The sequence below is a fragment of the Typopeltis vanoorti genome, chromosome 2, assembly GCF_054136105.1.
Source record: "Typopeltis vanoorti isolate ZY-2024b chromosome 2, IOZ_Tvanoo_1.0, whole genome shotgun sequence".
Classification (NCBI taxonomy): domain Eukaryota; kingdom Metazoa; phylum Arthropoda; class Arachnida; order Uropygi; family Thelyphonidae; genus Typopeltis; species Typopeltis vanoorti.
This window is the reverse complement of record NC_143550.1, coordinates 112,431,761-112,453,039: the sequence shown is the minus strand read 5'-3', so window position 1 is coordinate 112,453,039 and position 21,279 is coordinate 112,431,761. Positions and strand designations below refer to the sequence as shown.

At 35.8% G+C, this 21,279-nt stretch overlaps 1 protein-coding gene across 5 annotated transcripts in view; it reads right to left on the bottom strand.

Moving 5' to 3' along the window:
* LOC150109341 (BLOC-2 complex member HPS3) overlaps nt 1-21,279 on the bottom strand; it is a 386,547-nt gene that overhangs the window by 109,860 nt on the left and 255,408 nt on the right. For all 5 annotated transcript variants that reach the window (XM_090407481.1, XM_090407512.1, XM_090407505.1 and 2 more), the window contains exons 15-17: nt 19,867-19,965; nt 19,665-19,734; nt 4,735-4,772 (exon numbers count right to left, since the gene is read on the bottom strand). In XM_090407481.1, coding sequence (XP_090263607.1) covers nt 4,735-4,772; nt 19,665-19,734; nt 19,867-19,965 — 207 coding nt within the window. The remainder of the gene's footprint in view (nt 1-4,734; nt 4,773-19,664; nt 19,735-19,866; nt 19,966-21,279) is intronic.

The window sequence follows — 21,279 nt, the reverse complement described above, 5'->3', positions numbered from 1 at the left end:
AGCTTCCTTTCATCTGATTCTGTGAAGGGTATCCAAGGCATGGTCTGCTAGCCCTGACTGACCATAGTTCTGGCAGCAGATGAATTTTTTTGTGTTTTTCTAGGTGGATGTTAGCAGATCTCCCAGTTTGACCATAATTTGATAAGTTGTAAGAACAAGGAACCTTGTAAGCACCTGGAATTGTTTCTTGTGCGTTCTTTTAGTATTCCTGAAGATGTCTGTGACAGAGCCAAATATTGAAACAATTAAACCTGCTGTTTAATTATCTCTCTTTGTGCTGTAATTATTCCATTAAACTTATGATTATATTGTGAGTGTAAACCAGCACCTAAGCATAAATTCTTGTTTACCTGCATAATCTTTATGTGTATATCAGTCTATACAGAATATAGCAATATTGCTCTAACTGCTCAGATTTTGATATTTTTATGACAAACTCACTCACCTAGGATAAGTAAAACTGCCATAAAAACATATAGCACATTAATAGTCTAGGAAAAGTAACAGTCAGATAAACAGTTTAGAGTTCTAAACTGTTTATCTTATTTTTTCATGTTCCTTAAGCAACATGAAAAAATTCTAAACACAGAATTTTTTCATGTTGCTTAAGGCTCTATATAGTGGCTATGTCCAGTGATAAAAATCACATACTACTTAGACTTCCTCAAACACTGACAAGACATTGGGATTCTAATTAACAGCTTAATGACAATAAGCAGAGATTTGCGTTTGGGATCATTACTAAAATAAGTTAAACTGGACCTAATTCTGTTATCCACTGTGTACTGGATTTGGGACTTATGTAATTTCATCAACACTGTTTCCTGATATGAGCTGCAGGAATGTACAGATTTCTGTAATAGGACAATGCAATTAAAATTTCATTATTAGTTTCTTAAGAGCCTGTGTAGCTCAGTGGATGTGGCATTTGCACACCATGGCGCTTGACCACACGAAGGAAGACTTTGTTTTGAATCTAGTCGCTGACTAGAGGAAATTTTTCTAAGCCTTTTTTCGACCGGTTCTCGAGTTAGTTGATCTCAGGCACAGGCGAGTTTTTTTCTCCCGGAAACTCGGGTTTTTTGTCCCGTAAACTCAAGAAAATCGACCGCAGAACCCACACTATTTCAGACATTAAATGCATTGTGTTAGAGTTAGGGACCATGAGATGGCGGCACTTGTTGAGCCATCTCTGATTGGCTACCAGTGGAGATTGAGCTGCCCGCTCAGTCTCCAAAAAGTTAGATAGGGCTAAAACAGCCTCGCCTACTCCCTACAAGGGAACAAAAAGGCTTTAGTTGATTTTTTTTATTAGTTTCTTGTCAATCATCTCCACCCCCAAAAAAAATGATAATTTGCTACAGCATCGATAGAAACTTTTTTGGTAGTTGCTATAATGAGAAAGTTTGTTATAAAAAAGTTTGCTATAATGAGAATCAACTGTATTTCATAATATCCAAACATAGTCATTCTTACATTTTTGTAAGAAACCAACATAGGGCACAACTAACTGTATCGATAAATCTAGATCTTAGTCCTTCACTTATAATAGTTATAAGTGAAGGACTAAGTTATAGTTATGCAGGGTTCATTATTCTGAATTAAAGATAAAAATGGTATCCTCCCCTACACTTCATTCTCATAAAACAAGAGAAATAGCAAAAATCTTAATAAAGGAAGCTGCTAGAAACAGAACAAATGAAACTGTGAGAAAAAAACAAAAGAAATCACGAGAAACAGAAGAATGAAATGGCAGGAAAAATCATACATTAATGACAGAAGACAAAGGATTGGCAGGAATGATACATAAAACACACAAAATAACATGGGAAAAGTACAAATGCAATCAAAAATAAAAATGAAAATCCAGAATTAATGCTTACATCTTGAAATGTTACATTATCTTAAATTAATGTCATTTACTTGAAATAAACTAAATATGTGCAGTTTGTACCATTAAAATAAAAAATAACTTGGCAATTTCAGTAGTCAGTCAGCTTGGTCTCCTCCAACAAAGAGAAAGAGCACAGAAGTGAATGAACATTATTCTGCTTTAGTCATCTAAATTAGAGACAGGTGGTGTAAATGTCAGCATCCTGATTGGACAGAAACTCAATGATGTACAGCTGGTATAAATTAATACTGTTTTCTTAGAACTTAAAATTAAAGAAATATTGTGTAATATGCAGTTTTCCTTATTATTGCAAGGGCACCTCCATGGAATACTAAGCATTCTGGGAGACCTGAACTATCAACACAATATCTATGGTACCTCTCCTTAAACCATTAACAGACAAAGCACTCAAGTGACTCAGGTAACCCATTGCATTCAGTCGCCACCTTCCAAGCAAAAAATCAAGTCCTCACACACTTACTCAACTTCCAGGTATAAACTCTTGTTCTGTTCCCCTAATCAAGTGCTGAAATATTTCCTTTCTATTAATTCTATAAAATCCTTTACGTAACTTAAATCTTTCTATTGTATCCCACTGTTTTTGCCTGTCAACCAACTTACTTTTGCAACCCACAAACCCTCAATATATCCTCATAGGTAGATTGCACAGCTCACCACCTTGGTCACTCGCCTCTGGATTTTCTACACCACTTCCTCATCCCCAAGAAACCCAGATGACCAGACCTGAGCATAGTAATTCAGATGTGGTTGTATCAAGGCTTTATAAAGAGGAATGATAACATGAAATCAAAAACCAAGTAATACTCTGAGCTACCCTGGTTACTTTAGCAATATGCCCTCCAAACCTCAACTCTCTATCTACTCCTACCCACAAATTACTGGCTTCATCAATAACTTAGAGCACAATTCCCTCAATGCGGTACATAGATTGTAATCTTTGTATCCCAAAATGCATAACTTTACACTTTTTTTTGTATTAAATTGACATCCATTATGTTTGTCCATACTATATGCCTATTTGAAACACCCTGCGAGCTCTCTAGATCACCTTGGTTAACTACTACTCTACCCAACTTTGCATCATCAGTAAACAATTGAATATCTTTCTTCAAATTATTTCCTATATCATTTATGTACAAATTAAACAGCAGTGGTCCAACCACAAAGCTCTGTAGTACCCTCCACACTAGTCACCTGCCTTCTCCTGGATTCTGATTCTCCATATACCACTTTTTAGGTATCTATCCATCAGTCACTCTGTTATCCATATCACCAGTTTCTATCCATTTGTTGCAGTTTGTGTAACAGAGTATCATGCGGTAACCTGTCAAATGCCTTCAGAAAATCCACTTTAAACAGCAGTGATATCATCATTTAGCCATTTCCTTTATCCAAATCAGATGTCCCTCTATTATAAAAAGTTGGTAGATTACTAAGGCATGACCCATTTTTCACAAAATCATGCTGCTCCTCATAGAGTATCATAATTTTATTCACCATTCATGAATTCTTTTTTTTGACTAACTTTTCTAGTACTTTCCAGTAATCAGTATCGGTCACTCACCACTCCTGAGATACTGAATGGTCTATAATTTGCTACCACAGACTCAGATCCTACTTTATGTAAGAGAATTATTTTGCCCTCCTTCCACTTTCTTGGGACTTTACCAGAACTGAGACTTAAATTAAACAGTCTAGTCAAAGGCATCACCAGTTCTCCTGCACATTCTCTTAAAACGTGAGCCAACATGACATTCAGTCCCACAGCCGCATCTACATTCAGATTCTGCAATATTCTAAATACCGCCAATTCATCAATCTCTGTTCTCACATCAGTCCCTGTCACCTGTAGCATAACTTGTAAAGTGGTCACTCAGTAGCTCAACAATTTCATCTGCTTCTGCCACCTCTCTGCCATCTGCACTCATTAAAGTTCTTCCTCCTACTTGCCACATGATAAAAACTTCCTTGGGATTGCCTTTCACCTGCTCAGCTAATTTCTTCTCATTATCTGATTTTGCCTTACTTATCATGCTGGTCACCTTTCTCCTTATATACCTTCCACACATTTTCTTTGTTTGTAGCTCATACTTAATGTTACTACTCATCCAATTCCTACCTGATTTACCCTCCTTATCCCCATGCACTATGAATCCTTCTCTTGAATATCTTTATGCCATGGTATTGCTTCAAGCTGCCTCCTAAATGTATCATAATCACTTGCCTTGTAGTTCCACACATATCCCCTTCTTACTTGGAATTTCTAAGTTTTGCTACCTCCTCAGTCATGCCCAGATGATCACTTTTCCCCAATTGGAGACAATGTAGCAACCTTAGTTATGGATAGATCTTCTGCTCCTATAACCAGATCCAACCCTCTCATCCCTCCGTCACATTCTGCTTTTTAGTCTGTAGTCTTTTTTTTACTGCTGATTATCATAACAAATTTGTTAAAGCAGTTATTCAATTTAGTTAAATTTAGTTAAATAAATTTAAAATTTCTGGAATATATACAAAACTTAAATACAGATCACTGGATCCTTTTGAAATTTCCAATTATTTTTTCCTTTTATTATTTCTAAATGTTTGAGATTTTTAGAAAAACATTTCTGTTAATAATTCAAAAAAGATAAAAAAAATAATGATAGCAAAAGATAGCAGATTCCAAGTTCTAAATAAACCAGTGTGCAGAATTTTCTCCTGTTAGCTACCAATTGTTAGCAATGTATTTGTAAACATTCATTCCTGTTAATTCAATCACTTTAAAAGCAAAATTACCTAAAAAAGCAAGGAAATGGAATGAAAAATTACCAACTTACAATTATATCAAAGTCGACATGGGTAGAATACTTTTTATCTATTAAAAAAAGAAAGGTGTTATTTTATATAACACACACACACACACACACACATGTAGATAAATAGATAATTATATATATATATGTAGATAAATAGATAATTATATATATATGTAGATAAACAGATAATTATAAACAGATATAATTACATCTGTGGATGCATACAGAGTGTTGAGACACTGTACACAATTCATTTATAGCCTAATAAATATGCCTATCAAACATCATATATGTGTGAAGGATTACATTTAAATATAGTCAGCAATCACTACAGCATAACTGGTGGGGACCAAAGAAATAGTCTGTTATAGCAGATTGGTTGGTTAGCTGGCTTGTGATTTATTGGTAAGAGGATGACAAAGGTCATACTCGCCATTTTGAAATGAAGCATAGGTACTGTTAGTGAACCTCTTTTAGAGATTTTTTTTCCTATTATAATGGGAGAATTTATTACTATGAGAGTTGAGTATAAACTAACATTCATCAAAAAACCTAATTAAGAGTAACCCCATGAAGGTATATATCACAAAATTGATGATGATGAGTAACCTTTAGTTTGAGTATTAGAAAAACATGATGATACGTGTATTTAAAATAGACCTTTAAAAAAAAAATAAATAAATAAAAAAAAAAAAAAAAAATCTGAGTGCTGAAAATGGCAACCATTAGTGTCAATTCAATTTGCAATCTTCCATTATATTCAAGTCACAAATACTTGTGACTTGTAGTATCTTGAGTGTATTGTGAGTGTGAAAAGATGTTCTAGTTTTATTGTATATTTATCAAAATACATAGCCTATATCAGGATGTTTAATATCTAATAATTCAATAGGTTTGAAAAATGAAAGTAAGCTCATGTAAAATTATTTACAACAATTGCACCATTGGCATCTGAAAACTGCCTGAGGCAATCTTTTACAAATATTTTTAAATTATTCAGTGATGCTGAACACTGCACACAGCTACTGCTACTGCTAAAATTCACTGTTTCTTTTCAGCAATGCAGACTGCTGCTGAAAACAGTATCCTTAATGCAACTAAGAAAAACTTCTGTTAATTTATATCTGGATATCATAGCATCCTCCTCTATAATCTCGTTATGATTTTCTTTGGCATAATGAACATTCAGCTTTTAGTCCTAAGTCAGAGAAGAACTGTTCAACTCAGAGTCTCATCTTTTTGATCTTTCTTGTCTAACACCCCTTTGTCTATTTCTTCACACTTATTGCTCCCATTGTTCTCCTAATGGCATCAACCATTCTTGAACTTTGATTTTCAAATCTGATTATGACTGAATCTTCTAGTTTTTCAGGGAGACTTTCTAGCAACTTATCTTTTTATTATTACTCTTCCATTATATTTGCACAAAAGAGAAATCGATAGGGAAATTGCCACATTTAATGTTAATCCTCATGTTGTCTGGCATTATAAGACAGCAAATAATCTTTATGAATCTTCACTCTTAAATGGATTATTGTTTTTTCTGTTCAAAACATTTACATCACTAAATCAATTTTTATAGGTATGGAAACCTTTATTTACTATTCCATCGTAAATTTTTTCATTATTGTGTCAAGCTTGATTCATCTTTGACATGCCATATTTATCAATGAGCATATTGCATATCTTTCACTTGTTGTGTGTATGTATATAGGCTCAGAAAATAAGTACTCGCAAAGATTTGGCATAACAAACGCATAAGCAGACTCTACTTTAGAGATAATGTTGTGCTCTTTGACTCTAACATTGAAGACTGTCCCAAACCACTTATACAATTTATGTAAAAATGCAGCCCTGATTAGTTGGTCATTCTTGAAGAAAGTCAGCAAAGATCCCTAATAGAAACAATTTTCAGAAAAGTTAGCTGAGGTGATTGGAACACAGACATTCCCACTACCCTCATTAATTACCCTCACCTATGTTCAGTGCTCCTGCTCTCTGCAGGCCAACTAGTGGACACAGAGGAAGACCAGAAACAGTTCTTTTTCAATACAAACTTCTTTTTGAAGATGAGAATTATGAACCAACTAATGAAACATTTATCATTTCACAAATAACAGAGCAATTTGGCTTACCCTCATTTAACCAGGCAATTATTATATTCATATTTTTATATATGTATTCCCCTATTCATACATGAATAAATAATGATGAGATCTTGATAATCTCTACTCCAACTATCCTAATAGTGAGGCAATCCAAAATGACTTTAAGTTCACAATTCCAACTGATTTTCTTTTTTCAACTGCAGTGATCTAGCACTTATAGATGTTACGGTATTTGTTGTCACAGAACTGTACTGATTTCTTCCTCATCCATTGGGTGGGAAAAAAATCAATACAGAAATCAGTGGAGCAAGATTTGCACAAAAGAGAAATCAATAGGGAAATTGCCCATTTAATGTTAATCCTCATGTTGTCTGGCATTATAAGACTGCAAATAATCTTTATGAATCTTCACTCTTAAATGGATTATTGAGTTTTCTGTTCAAAACATTTACATCACTAAATCAATTTTTATAGGTATGGAAACCTTTATTTACTATTCCATTGTAAATTTTAATCCATTATTGTGTCAAGATTGTTTCATCTCTAAGATGCCATATTTATCAATGAGCATATTGCAACACATTTTCAATCTTTAACTTGTTGCATACTTGAAAGTTTTCAGTAACTGTAAGCATATCAAGCCATTCCAAACTGATTATGAAAGAATCAAAAGCAAGAAGTTCACAGCATATCCAAAAGTACTGACTCCTCTGCTTTTTGACAAAGCTACTACTACTAACTTTTGTTCAGTTCTGTTTTCATCATTTTGGCATCCAAATGGTTCTTCAATACAATTACTAACAAATAATAATAATAATAATAACAATAAATAAATTTTTTTGGCTTCTCACTTTTCTGCCAATCACAGACTTGGCTGGAAAAGTAGTTAGTATACCAACTCTTCAACCAACAGGCTGTGGATTGAAATCCCACTATGGACATGGATGTTTTATGAATATCTCTAAATGGTCATTGAATTTTATCACCCAGCAGGAAATCACTACATTGCTTTATTATTATTATTATTATTACTTGATCCCTCTAGGGAGTCCAGCGACTCATCGAGGGAGGGCCACCTACTCTACAACTCTGTCTCCACCACTCAATCCAGCAACTACAACAAACCGCAACTACCATCATCATCTACACCAATGCGATCTACCGCCCACCTATACCATTAATATTTTTATAGACAATCACAAACATCCATGCCCAGAGCAGGATTCGAACCTGCAGCCTTTTGGCTGGAGAGTGGATACGCTTACCGCTCAGCCAACCAGGCTGGCGATTTTAGAGACTTCAAGTGGCTTGTAAAGAAGGTCAACATTTGGTTACTACAGCAAGGTTTATGGATTATAACCCCTTAACCCATCCATCCTACAGTACTACCAGGTAACCAAAAAAGGTTCGTGCAGTTTTTCATAATAAAAATTAAACTGCAGAAATTTTCATAAAATGTTTCATTCATTAGAATAAGCACCTTCACAATCTACAACTCTTTCCCAATGAGTTACAAGTTTGTAAATTCTGCTTTTATAAAATGTTTTGTCTTTAGAAGTAATAAACCTAGCAACCTCCGCTTCAATCTCTTTTTATTGCAGAACTGTCTATTTCACATGTGATTGTCTAGGCCAAAAAAAAAGTGATAATCGCTTGGAGAAATGTTAAAAGAATATGAAGGATGAAGGAGTATCTAGTTAGCCTAGTGGCTTTGCACTTTGCAACCATATTAGTGTCCTAGGTTCAATTTCCGTCGATGACATGAGGAGCTTAAGGATCTTCCTCAACCATAGCGCCAGTTAGCTGGTCTTAGGCATGAACAGCAGGGTTTTTTTATCCTGCAAGCAGGCAAACCAGCAAACCTGTGAACACACACACACACACACACACAGATTACAGTCATACCCTTGTGGGGGGGGGGGATGCAGCAAGGAGTGACGAACCAGCTGCATTAATTTTGTTGTGAACCTCTCATTAGGGGGGGGGGCTCTACCCGTCCTAAAGGGATGGATGGGATCAATCAGTCAATCAACCAAGGAGTATTTCCCATCCTAAAGCACAAATCTTCTCATAGGGAAGTTTTGCAGTATGAGGTTTTGTGCTGTCCTGTAAGAATAGCACTTTCTTCCGATTAACTAATCCTGCCCATTTCTGAAGTAACGTATCCTACACAAGCTAGAGTTGCATCGAGCAGATATTGGCCATTTGAAGTGTGCAGTACTAGATCATTTGTTGACAACCAATGATAAGTCGAAGATGCACGTGGTGCATCTTCAAGTGATTCATCACCAGAAACAAATTTTTAAACCATTTCTGCACAATACATTCTGCTACCGCATCTTTTCCAAATACTATACATATCTTATGGGACGCTTCTGAAGCCTTCAAATCAAGTTTCAATCCGTAAAGCAAACAAGTTGAAATTACACCAGGTTCAACCGATATTTTAAAAGGGTTCCAAATCACAGAAAAAGAGTACACACGAAGTCAGTGTGCACCAATTGTCTGTGCCTTATGACGCACAAAAAATTGTACTCTGTAAACCACTACAAAACAAGTCATTGCAGTAAACTCCACTGAAAACCACACAAACTTTTTTGGTTACATGATAATACAAATGTAATATAGGCTAACACTCATCCGAACCCACCAAGCGGCACTATTTAGGACTCCAGACTTGCCTTTGTTGTCTATTGTTCTAATTAGGTCATGCCAAATGTAGTGACTGTGTGCACATATCAATTTGTTCATTGTTCCTGATGATAGCAATTTAACTTTGCCAAAATATTGGAAATATTAATTTCCAATTAGATAAAAGCTTTTTTATCTAATTAATACATAGTGTATGCATCCTATTAAAAATAAATAAATAAATCTTGGACTGATGGTTCTGATAAATATCCTGCTTATCATTCTAAATACACAATATTCAATGCACTCCCGACTTTCTGCCAGAAAGAGATAAGAATCGTGTCCGATAAGGATGATAAAAAAGTCTCTATTCCACTGCTACATTGAAAGTTTATTTTTCACTTGATTAGAGTATAATAAATTTAGTTTAATCCTTTATCCAAGTGTGAGCAAACAAAGTTTGCGCCTGAAAGTATCTTCAGGACTGGGGTAAGGTGGTACAACACCAGGGCGACTGCTTGCAAAGGTGGAGCAAGCTACCAACACTCCTATCTCAGTATCTCCCATAATGCAAAACACATCTCCTTGTGGATATGTCTAATGTTATGCATTAAGGGAAGGGCCACAACCCAGACTAGTTTCGACCTTTATTAAAAAAGGATGGCACACCATTTGGCAACTCCTATAGGTAGAGATGACCTGCTAATGCTTCTGCCTGGTATCTCCACTTGGGCCTAGCTCCCACTGAAGAGACCTCAATAAAGGTCGAAACTAGTCTGGGTTGTGGCCCTTCCTTTAATGCATAACATTAGACATATCTGCAAGGAGATGTGTTTTGCATTATGGGAGATACTGAGATAGGATAGTTGGTAGCTTGCTCCACCTTTGCAAGGAGTGCCCTGGTGTTGTACCACCTTACCCCAGTCCTGAAGATACTTTCAGGTGCAAACTTTGTTTGCTCACACTTGGATAAAGGATTAAACTAAATTTATTACACTGCTACATTATACTGCACTTTTTAAAGTAGCCCATATCCAATCTATTTCTTTCTTTACCATCAAATTGTCCAAATGCTCTTTCTTCAATCCTTTCTAAATGACTAAATCCATTAACAGTTTCTGCACAAACCAGAAGCCTCTCATCTAAAAGGATTGTCAGTATGATTTTGCCAATTAACGCCAGCAATATCTTATGTAATTGTACCATTGAACAAAGATCTACAAAGGGAGCTCCCATTTTATAGGAGCTTAAACAAAGATGCATACAACAGTTAAATTAAGATCATTGTCTATTCACCAAGACCTATGCGTGTCTTCTGTCTTTTAACTGGATTCCCAGATTTCTTTGTGGATGAACATTACTTGTTTCCTATGTTAAATGCATCTTTATCCTCAAACTGTGCAACTATTATTTCATTCATTCCACAGTACTCTGCTCATTCATCTTCCTCTCTGCTTTCTACATCCAAATACCTTATCCAACTGACTGCATGTTCATTCCATTTTGCTGATGACACTACGCTCTTATTTAACAAACCTTCAAGAATGGTTGGGAGATCACTATTTAAGATTGAAGAAGTTGATGATCTCCAGCCATTCTTCAAACTGGAGTTCTGATAACCTTGTTAAGGTTAATGTTAGAAAAACTCAATATCATTGTACTTCCCCTCAAAAAAATAAAAAGTACTGTCCAACTCTGCCTCGACCATCATCCATCATTTCTTGATGGTTCTCTCTCTCTGACTGTCTCTCTCTCTTTCTATATATATACAGGGTGTTCGGGATAAATTTGACAGTTTCGTAAGGAAAAAGAAAATCTTCTTTGTATCTATTAAATTTAATGAATTGACAAAAAAACATTACAGGCAGAGTTAATTACAATACTATCAACAAGATTTACTCAAAATAACCACCATTAGCATCGATCACAGCTTCAATTCTGCTTCGGAACCTCGAACAAGCTGATGCTACAGTCTCCCTGGGAAGGGCCGCAAAAACTGTTTTAATTTTATCCATTAACTGGGCTTTTGTATTACTGGAAGTGCGATTGGTGTCTTTTTCAACTGCGCCCCATACAAAATAATCCATGGGGTTAAGGTCTGGGGAGTTTGGAGGCCAAACATTTGGACTGGTGAAGTCGTAGAAATTTTCAGACAACCATTTTTGACTTTTCCCAGAGGTGTGGCAAGGGGCCGAATCCTGCTGCCATACATACGGCCTACCATTGGCTACCCTTGTTATCCAGGGCTTGACTACAGTTAGCAACTCCACGAACAAAGCCCGAATTCCAATGCCAGGGTTCTTCAACACCTGTTCCTGCAGATTTGCGAGGAATTCTGCTGTACGAACGCAATCAGATCGTCTGCTAGGGATCTTTCTTCTTGCTACATCCTCGTAGTCACCATTGCAAGTCTCTAGTTCATGCCTGATTGTTTTTACTGTATTCAGGGAGCATTGGGCAGCAGTCGTAATATCCTTATTTTGATGGCGGGCACGAATCATCATGATACAAGTTATTCTCTTCCATGATTCAGGTGGGTTCCAGCTATCCATCCTTTCTGACATCTTGTATATGAATGAAGAAGGGTCCAAACTTTTAAATGAAGAGAAGTGTGTGTTAATACATGTAACTTACGGAAAAATATAATTAATTATAAATATGTCAAATTTATCCCGAACACCCTGTATATATATATCATCATCAGCCATTGTCGATTCACTGCTGGATGAAGGCCTTTCCACGATTACTCCAAACCTGTCTGTCCATGGCTCTCCTTTCCCATGTCACTCCTGCAAATCTGATGATATCATCAATAAACCGTGATTTAGGTCGGCATCGTGTTCCTCGCGTGGAATCCAATCCAGTACTTTTCTTGTCCATTGTTGATCTTGTCTTTGAGCAATATGCCCAGCCTATTGCCACTTCAGATGTTTCACTCTTCCTATGATGTCAGAGACTTTTGTTTGATTTCTTATCCACGTATTCCTTTTGTGATTCAGTCTTGTGATACCAAGCATATTTCTTTCTATACTAAATTGTGTTGTTCTTAATTTTTGAATTTCCTTTGCATTTAATGTCCATGTTTCACAGCCATATGTCAATATAGGAAGAATACTTTTGTTAAAAACTTTTCTCTTCAGGCATAATGGTAATTGGCTTTTGAATATTGAATGTAATTTTCCAAATGCTTTCCACCCAAGCATCGTGCACCTTTTAATTTTGCCCATGATATTTTGTTCCATTGATATCTGTTGTCCTAAGTATATGTAATGATCTACTTGTTTAATTACATCATTATTGATTTTTATTGTTTCTGGCTGGACATAGCTATTGAACATAACTTGGGTGTTCTTTAGGTTTATCTTTAGTCCAGCTCTTTTGCTAACAATTTGGAGTTCTTGGATAAGAGTCTGTAATTCATGCGCATTTGAAGTAAAGATAACTATGTCATCTGCAAAGCATAAATGGCTTAAATATCATTTATCTTCAGACCTTTCTTTTCCCAATCAACAAGTTTGAATATTTCTTCTAGGCACGCTGTCACCCTGTCTTATACCCCTCTGTATTTCCATAGTAGAGATGTTTCCATTGAAATGAATTACTGCTATGGCATTGGTGTATGCTGATTTGATGGTCCTGACATATGGCTCCTCCACTTGTTGGTTTCGTAATGCTTTAAGTATTGCACAAATTTTTACTGAATCAAAGGCTTTCCCATAATCAATATAACCAAGACATAATGGTAAATGATATTCATTACACCATTCAATAATCAGTTGCACAACTTGATGGTCCATTGTACCAAAGCCACTTCGAAAGCCTGCCTGTTCTTTTGGTTGTGCTAGGTCCAGAGTTGTACAAAGCCTATGAGATAAGACTTTTGTAAATATTTTGTAAACCAATGATAGCAGACTGATTGGTCGGTAGTTGGGTGATTCTTTAACCTCCCCTTTTTAATATAGCAGAATTAGGCTAGCCTTCTTCCATGTCCTTGGTACATCATTATTTCTGGAGGCATAAAGGAAATAGTTTTGCTAAGAGTTTATATATATATATATATATATATATGTAGAAAGTATTTTACCTTGGGTATAATACATGTTAAAGATACTAAGTTATTTCAAACCTGGTTTTACTCCATTTCCCCAAGTAAGCAAACAGACAAGCAAGTCAAGTTTGCACCTGCAAGTGTTGCAAGTCCAGCTGACCCTGCACGTAGTGCAAGACCAAGGAAACTCATGGTAAAAGTAGAATAAGCTCTGATCACTAATTTTAATATTTACCCTTAATGCAAAGCACATCTCCTGGAGGAGATGTATGATGCTTTGTATTAAAGGCAAGGGCCACTACCCAGACCGGTTTCGACCTTTATTGAGGTCTCATCAGTGGGAGCCAGACTAGAAACACCAAGATTTTAGTAATACAGAGCTTATAAGTATTTTACCAGAACAAGTTACCATAAGGTGTTTTAACCTTATTAAATAAAAATCTCAGGAGGAGATATAAATGTAGAAAGTATTTTACTTTGGGTATAATAAATGTTAAAGATACCAAGTTATTTTAAACCTGGTTTTACTCCATAATAATCATTAATAAGGTTAAAACACCTTATGGTAACTTGTTCTGGTAAAATACTTATAAGCTCTGTATTACTAAAATCTTGGTATTTCTAGTCTGGCTCCCACTGATGAGACCTCAATAAAGGTCGAAACCGGCCTGGGTAGTGGCCCTTGCCTTTAATACAAAGCATCATACATCTCCTCCAGGAGATGTGCTTCACATTAAGGGTAAATATTAAGATTAGTGATCAGAGCTTATTCTACTTTTACCATGAGTTTCCTTGGTCTTGCACTATGTGCAGGGTCAGCTAAACTTGCAACACTTGCAGGCGCAAACTTGACTTGTTTGTCTGTTTGCTTACTTGGGAAATGGAGTAAAACCAGGTTTAAAATAACATGGTATCTTTAACACACACACACACACACACACATATAGATACACAGGGTGGTTCAAAATTTCATGTACAAACTTTGAGGGGTGGTAAAGAACATCAAAATCAACCATATTCACATAGAAAAGCATGACTGGAAACGCCACCCCAAAGTGATAGGTGGCGCTGTTCACCAGAGCTCCAAATGAGCAATTGGGGCTTCCTCATTCAAGCTTTCGATGTTGTACGAAGAACATGAGTCATTTTATGAATGCTGAGATGGCAGACATGCACCTTGTTTACAGGTTAGGTAACGGTAATGGACGAGCCGCTGTACGAATGTATCATGAAACGTACCCAAACAGATGTGTACCACATCACCAAACGTTTGCATATTTGTATCAGAATTTGTGTGACTATGGATCATTCAGGGATCGCAGGCATGATAGTGGGCAACCACGATTAATGAGAAATCCCGCCATGGAAGAGGAGGTTTGCATGCAATGGACAATAATCCAGAGATAAGCACATGTGCAGTTGCCTCGGCTATAGGACTATCTCGATGCAGTGTATTGCGTGTTTTGCACTCTGAGTCCTTACATTCATTTCATCTACAATGGGTCCAGTTACTGATGGCTGAAGATTATCCTCGACGTGTGGAATTCGCACAGTGGTTTCTGCAGAAAAGTGCCATAGACGCAGATTTTCCAACTAGTGTTTTGTTCATGGATGAAGCTTCATTTACCTGCAAAGGGGTCTTCAATCACCACAATTCTAATGTGTGGGCCCATGAGAACCCACACGTGTGTGCAATCACATACTGCACAACAACAACGCTTTTCCATTAATGCATGGACAGGTATCGTCGATGACTGTTTAGTCAGCCCATACCTGTTACCACCACGACTGGACTCCCAGAAGTATCAGACCTTTCTGGAAGAAGTTCTACCAGATTTACTGAACAATGTTCCAATGACTGTGTGTGTGTCGGCAACTGTGATTCCAACATGACGGGGCTCCAGCCCATTTTGGCATTTGGACAGGTCCTTTGGGGCTCGATGAATTGGGCGTAGTAGACCTGTTGCATGCCCCCCCCCCCCCACGCTCACCTGATTTATCTTTATCGAGCATTGATTTCTTTCCATGGGGGGACCCTTAAAGCCATGGTGTACGAAATGCCTGTTGCCTCTGACATGGACCTCATGGCAGGAATCGCCATTGGTGCTAATATCTGAGAAACTCCAGGTATTTTCGAAAATGTATGGCAATCAGTGCATTGTCTGTGTCAGGCATGCATTACTGCTAATGGTCGTAACTTTGAGCACCTGATGTGAAACCATATTATGTATCCAACTACTATTGAACTGTTCAGTTATGCCTAATAAAGTTTTTTACACTACTTACTGTACAATTACCTTGTGTCATTTCTGTATTTTGTGCCCCTGTTAGTACCTTCTGGTGGCGTTTCCAGTCATGCTTTCCTATGTGAATATGGTTGATTTTGATGTTCTCTACCTCCCCCTCAAAGTTTGTACGTGGAACAACCTTGTATATATATATATATACATCTCAAACAAGAAAGGTCACAAGACCTATAGCAGACCAATGCTATGTGTGGGCAAGCAGACAAGAGGAAAGAAGAAATCTGTACATTTTTTTTAATAATTGAAGGTTATTAAAAATTTACCTCTCCATTCTTTGAGGAAGGCAAAGCAGGAGAGGCTGTCCCAAAAAACAGAAGTTGATGGAATGAAAATGAAAGATGAGGCAATGAATCAGTTCAGTAAGTTTCAAGGTGAAGTGTAAAAAGATTGTGGTTAGCAGCAGTTCTTGTTATAATGATTTTGAAGGAAAGTGGAGGAATAATATGCATACCAGCCACTGAATTAGAAAACTTTATGCAGATGTACATAAATATCACTTATGCAGCATACATGGTTATGTGCATCACCATGTGTTCTAGGCAACTGTTTAAGAATGCTACTGGTCAGTAATCATCAATAATATTGATCACAATAGGAAAAACAAAAGACCTTTCAGAGTCCAAGAAAGGGCTTATTGGGTGCCCACCTGGCAGGAACAACGATTTGGAAAACCGCAGAGCTGACTGCTTTCTGAAAAGGTGAGATATTCCAGATGTTTAATCAGTGGTAAAATAACCCACATTGTTTGTCTTAGAGGTGTAACTGTGATCCTAAGATGGTCTGTCTGGAACAAGATTGCCGTCATCTGAGAAGGCTTGCCAACAATCAGAACTTCCTGTTTGCAGCAATTGACCAAAACATTTAATAAAGACTGTTCCCAGCCCATATCTCACCAAACTATGTGCAGGGAATCAAAGAGAATTGGTATTGGAAGTGAGATGCCTACACCAAAACCACTGATTTCTATGAACTAGAAAGTTCGTCTACAGCAGTATCAAGAACACTGGAAGACTGGAAAAAATCATATAGTCCAATGAATTATGGTACACCTTGTTCAGTACTGATGGTGGGCAGAGTTTGTCTTTTAACTGAATTCCCAGATTTCTTTGTGGTTGAACATTACTTGTTTCCTAGGTTAAATGGATCTTTATCCTCAAACTGTGCAACTAATACTTCATTCATTCATTCCACAGTACTCTGTTCATTCATTTCCGTCAAGCAATGAACCCAGCTTGACTTGTAAACACAACTCAAACTTCTGGAGGCAGCATCATAGTGTGGGACATGTTCTATTGTTAAAGAATAGGTCCCCTGATATCGTTGGAAGGTCAGGTTTCTTCCAAGGAATATCTGAACATTGTTGCTAATCAAGTCCATACTGCAATGTTGTTGACTTTTTATCTAGCAGGTGATCATTGTTTCATGGATGACAATGTTATTGTCCATCATACAAGAGTTGTTTATCAGTGGTTAAGTGAGTACAACAGCGAATTTTGCCATCTTCTCTGATCACCACAAAGCCCAGATCTGAACCCCATTGAGAATGTCAGAAAAACAGATTCAGAAGCAAAATTCTCTTTGATCAAATCTGAGCCAGTTCAAGGACTGTCTAGTGAACACTTTGTATGTTGTAGATGTAGATACAATCTAATACCTTTAGAATCTATAAACTGCATATGTGCTGTAATTAGGGCTAAAGCAGGTCTAACATTCTTCTTCAAGTGTCATCCCCCTAGCAGGAGGTTGGCCAAACATGTCATGGAACTTTTTTCTTTCTTTTGCTGGAACATTTATAGTAATTCAAGCCAGTCAAGTCCTTAATGTCTTCAAACCACATTCTCCTGGCTCTACCTCTCTCTCCCTCTCTTTTTCCATCCAGTTTCCCTTCTAAGATTAATTTCTGAATGCCTTCTTGTCTAGTTAGATGTCCAAAATATTTAAGATTTAATATTATATTAAATAAAAGTTTCTAATTCAGTGGCCAATATGTGAAAGAATATAATAATTACTTAAAAATCAATATAACTAGCATGTAATTAATTACCGTATTTTTCGGACGATAAGATGCACCCCAAATTTATGAGACGATTTTTAGAAAAAAATATTTTATTATATAAAGATATTTACAAATTCTTACTTAATTTTTATTTATTATTACAATCATTTGTATTAGCAATATTCAGTTCATCTTCATTCTCAGTACTATCACTGGTCCCGTTAATGTCACCATTCGTATTACTTTCATCTGAACTATTGTTGTCAGTCCCTTCAAAAACTGCGTCATCTTCGGTACCATCCATCACATCTTATCCTGCATTTCTTAAATGACTTTATAATTGTCTCTTCTTTCACAGCTTCCCATAAATTTTTCACCCAGGTACATACATCTGAAATTGTTGGCCGTTTCATATGTCCTGTTGCTGTAACATCGTGATTTGGCTTTGCCATCCATTTGGTCCACTCTTCCCGAATAAAATTATTGAATGGTTTATTAATAGATCCATCGAAGAGTTGTAATTGACTTGTAAGGCCTCCAGGAATGACAGCTAATTCTGTATTCATTTCTTTCAAGCTTCTTGGTTGATTCTGTTTTATGCACTCTGAATTGATCCACACTAACATCGCAGGCTTTTTAAACAAGGCACCTGGACGTTTTGCCCATATCTTTTGTATGTATAATTTCATTCCTGTTTCTCCATCCAGCCTTTATCTTGAACATGGATAATAATGCCACGAGGAATTTCATCTCTCGGCGATGTTTTTCTCTTGAAGATTAACATGGGGGAGGGGGTAGTTTTGTTTCGTCAGCGCAACAAGCTAAAACTACAGCGTAGTGAGTTTTTTCATGACCTGTTGTTTTGATCACTATTGATTTGGTGCCTTTTGAATCTACTGTCCGATTTGAAGGAACATCAAAAGTTAGAGGCACTTCATCCATGTTTGCAAATTGATTAAGCTCAAAGTTAAATTTCTTTCTTGCTGATATTACAAATCTATGGAATTCTATAATTTTAGCTTCATAGTCAGCCGGCATTTTTTGGGCTAGAGTGGTTTTAGTAAGCATGAATAACCCGTGTCTTTTCATAAATCTAAAGCGCCAAGACAGTGATCCGGTAAAATCTAAAATTCCATTAGCAGTTGTCCATCGTTTCGCTTCAAAAATTATCATTTTCGTAGAAACAGATATTCCCATGTTTCGATGATTTGTTACCCAATTTTTCATTTGTACTTCTAATTCTGGCCATTTTTCTAGGTGCGAACGGAATATTTTCTTGTATTTACATAACAGTTTTAATTGTTCCTCTTGTTTTCTCCACTCACGAACCATTTTTTCTGTTGGTGGTGGTCTCTTGCTCTGTTTCCATATTGTTTTGCATCATTTATCACATTTAATTTATAACTCATGTTATATGAAAGTCTTTTTTGTTTTACACTCACTTTTTCTAATTTCAAGATAAAAATTTTAATGACTTATAAAAAATAATTCAATGAACCGTACAAAAGCACGTGTTTACACACTAATGACTATTGAAACTCTAAATCGGTGATTCACTCACACGCAGTGAGATAACTTACTTACCTACCTTCAGTGGCATACTTACTAATTTTATGAACATATTGTGCCAGTAATTGAACTTCGCTAACAGCATCGGTACAGTGTAAAGATTCGTATTTTAATGTTACCTTTGGACTGTAAGACGCACCCCAATTTTAAGTTGATTTTTCTATGTAAAAAGGTGCGTCTTATGGTCCAAAAAATACGGTACTTAATAGCATGCCAAAGATGGCCAATAACACAAAGATATATACATGTATTTAAGTTTTATCCATATATCTTTTTCAAATAAAATACACTACCACTGAGCAGAGTTTCCAGAAATTCCTTTAACAATGGAGTTGTGTGGATATCCATGCCTGGTGCATCTCTCTAATATTAATTAAAAAGAAATTATCATAATAAATAAATAATATATAAATAAAATTCAGTTTGAATTTTCAGAACATTAACTGCATAAATAATAGCAACTCAACATATTAAATGCATTGAATATGATCTTACTCGAAGGAGTTGAATAGCTTCCTGACAAATTAAATCTCCCTTACATATAAGACTCAAGAGCAGCTCAATAAAAGCATCGGGTCTAGTGTGTTTGGTCAGCTAGTATAAAAAAATGCACATCAAAAGAAAAGTTTTGCATCACCAAAATATTTACAACAAAACCTACAAAAGAATTATTGAAATATATAAATACATAATATTTCAAAAAAATATAAACATTTCAATTACCTTCATTCCCATACATATAAAAATGTTACCTTACACATTAAATACCATACATATTAATGTTACCTTAATATTACAAAATATCATCTATTCTATAGTAGTAGCATAGAAATAAGGTAATGTCACATTACAGCATGATGTAATGTGACATTTTTGAAAGATAATCAAAACTACCTCAGTAGTTTTATTATTTAATGTTATATTATTTATCCAGTTTAGCAAAAAATAAACTTGAGGATAATGTAGAAAGGGAAGGATTTACTGTCTTTTTTCAACAGTTTGGAATTCTTTCTGGCACTGTTCTATGAAGCATATGTCACTGTATGCTTCACAAAAATTCATATTTGGTTTGTAAGACAGCCATAGTAAATGACCGTGAATGTGTAGAAATAGAATTCACAATGATTCTTATATGACATTCATTCAAAGATGAAATCCAGAACCAAATTTCTGCTGGAATTTGCTTCCAAGATATATTCTATGTACATCTAGCCTAAATCCAAACGCTAAATAGAGGAAGTATTCTGTCTGTGTGTTAAAATTTATTCCAAAACACAACTCCTCCAGCAATTCTATCCTTCAATGAGTAGAATTCCCACAGAAAAAAGTATAAAGATGTTGCAAGTTAACTAAGTATCATGTGTGCAGCATGGTAAGCAAATCATAGTAAGAATGCAACAGATATACTCCAGAAAGTCATGAATAATTAGAATCAAATCACACTCTATGAAAAAATTTTGCCATGAGAGAAGCCTTCAAGAAGTATAAAATGATGACTGAAAATGTTGCTACTAGTTTCAGAGTAGAAATTTAATCTTATAATTTTATATAATTTTTTCTCCTATAATTTTTGTGAAATAAAATTATTTGACTTTTCAAATATGTGTAACTTGAAGCTACTTAGCATTAAGTTCTTATAAATTGTAAAACTTGATATGTTTTAATTAGAAATCTTCTCTTTCTAATTAAAACATATCCAAACATATACAAGGAATGGAGAAAATCAACCAAGGTTTCTGATTCAATGTAGAATCTCACTTTCTCATAATGCTCTACTCTACGTTATTAGATTAGATTAATTGAAGAGTGAAATGAAAAAAATGAAGATTTTTCCTGTTAAATTTATTACAAACAACACAATGTGAAGCATTATGTTGTTTTTTAATAAGTGCATGTTACATACACTGG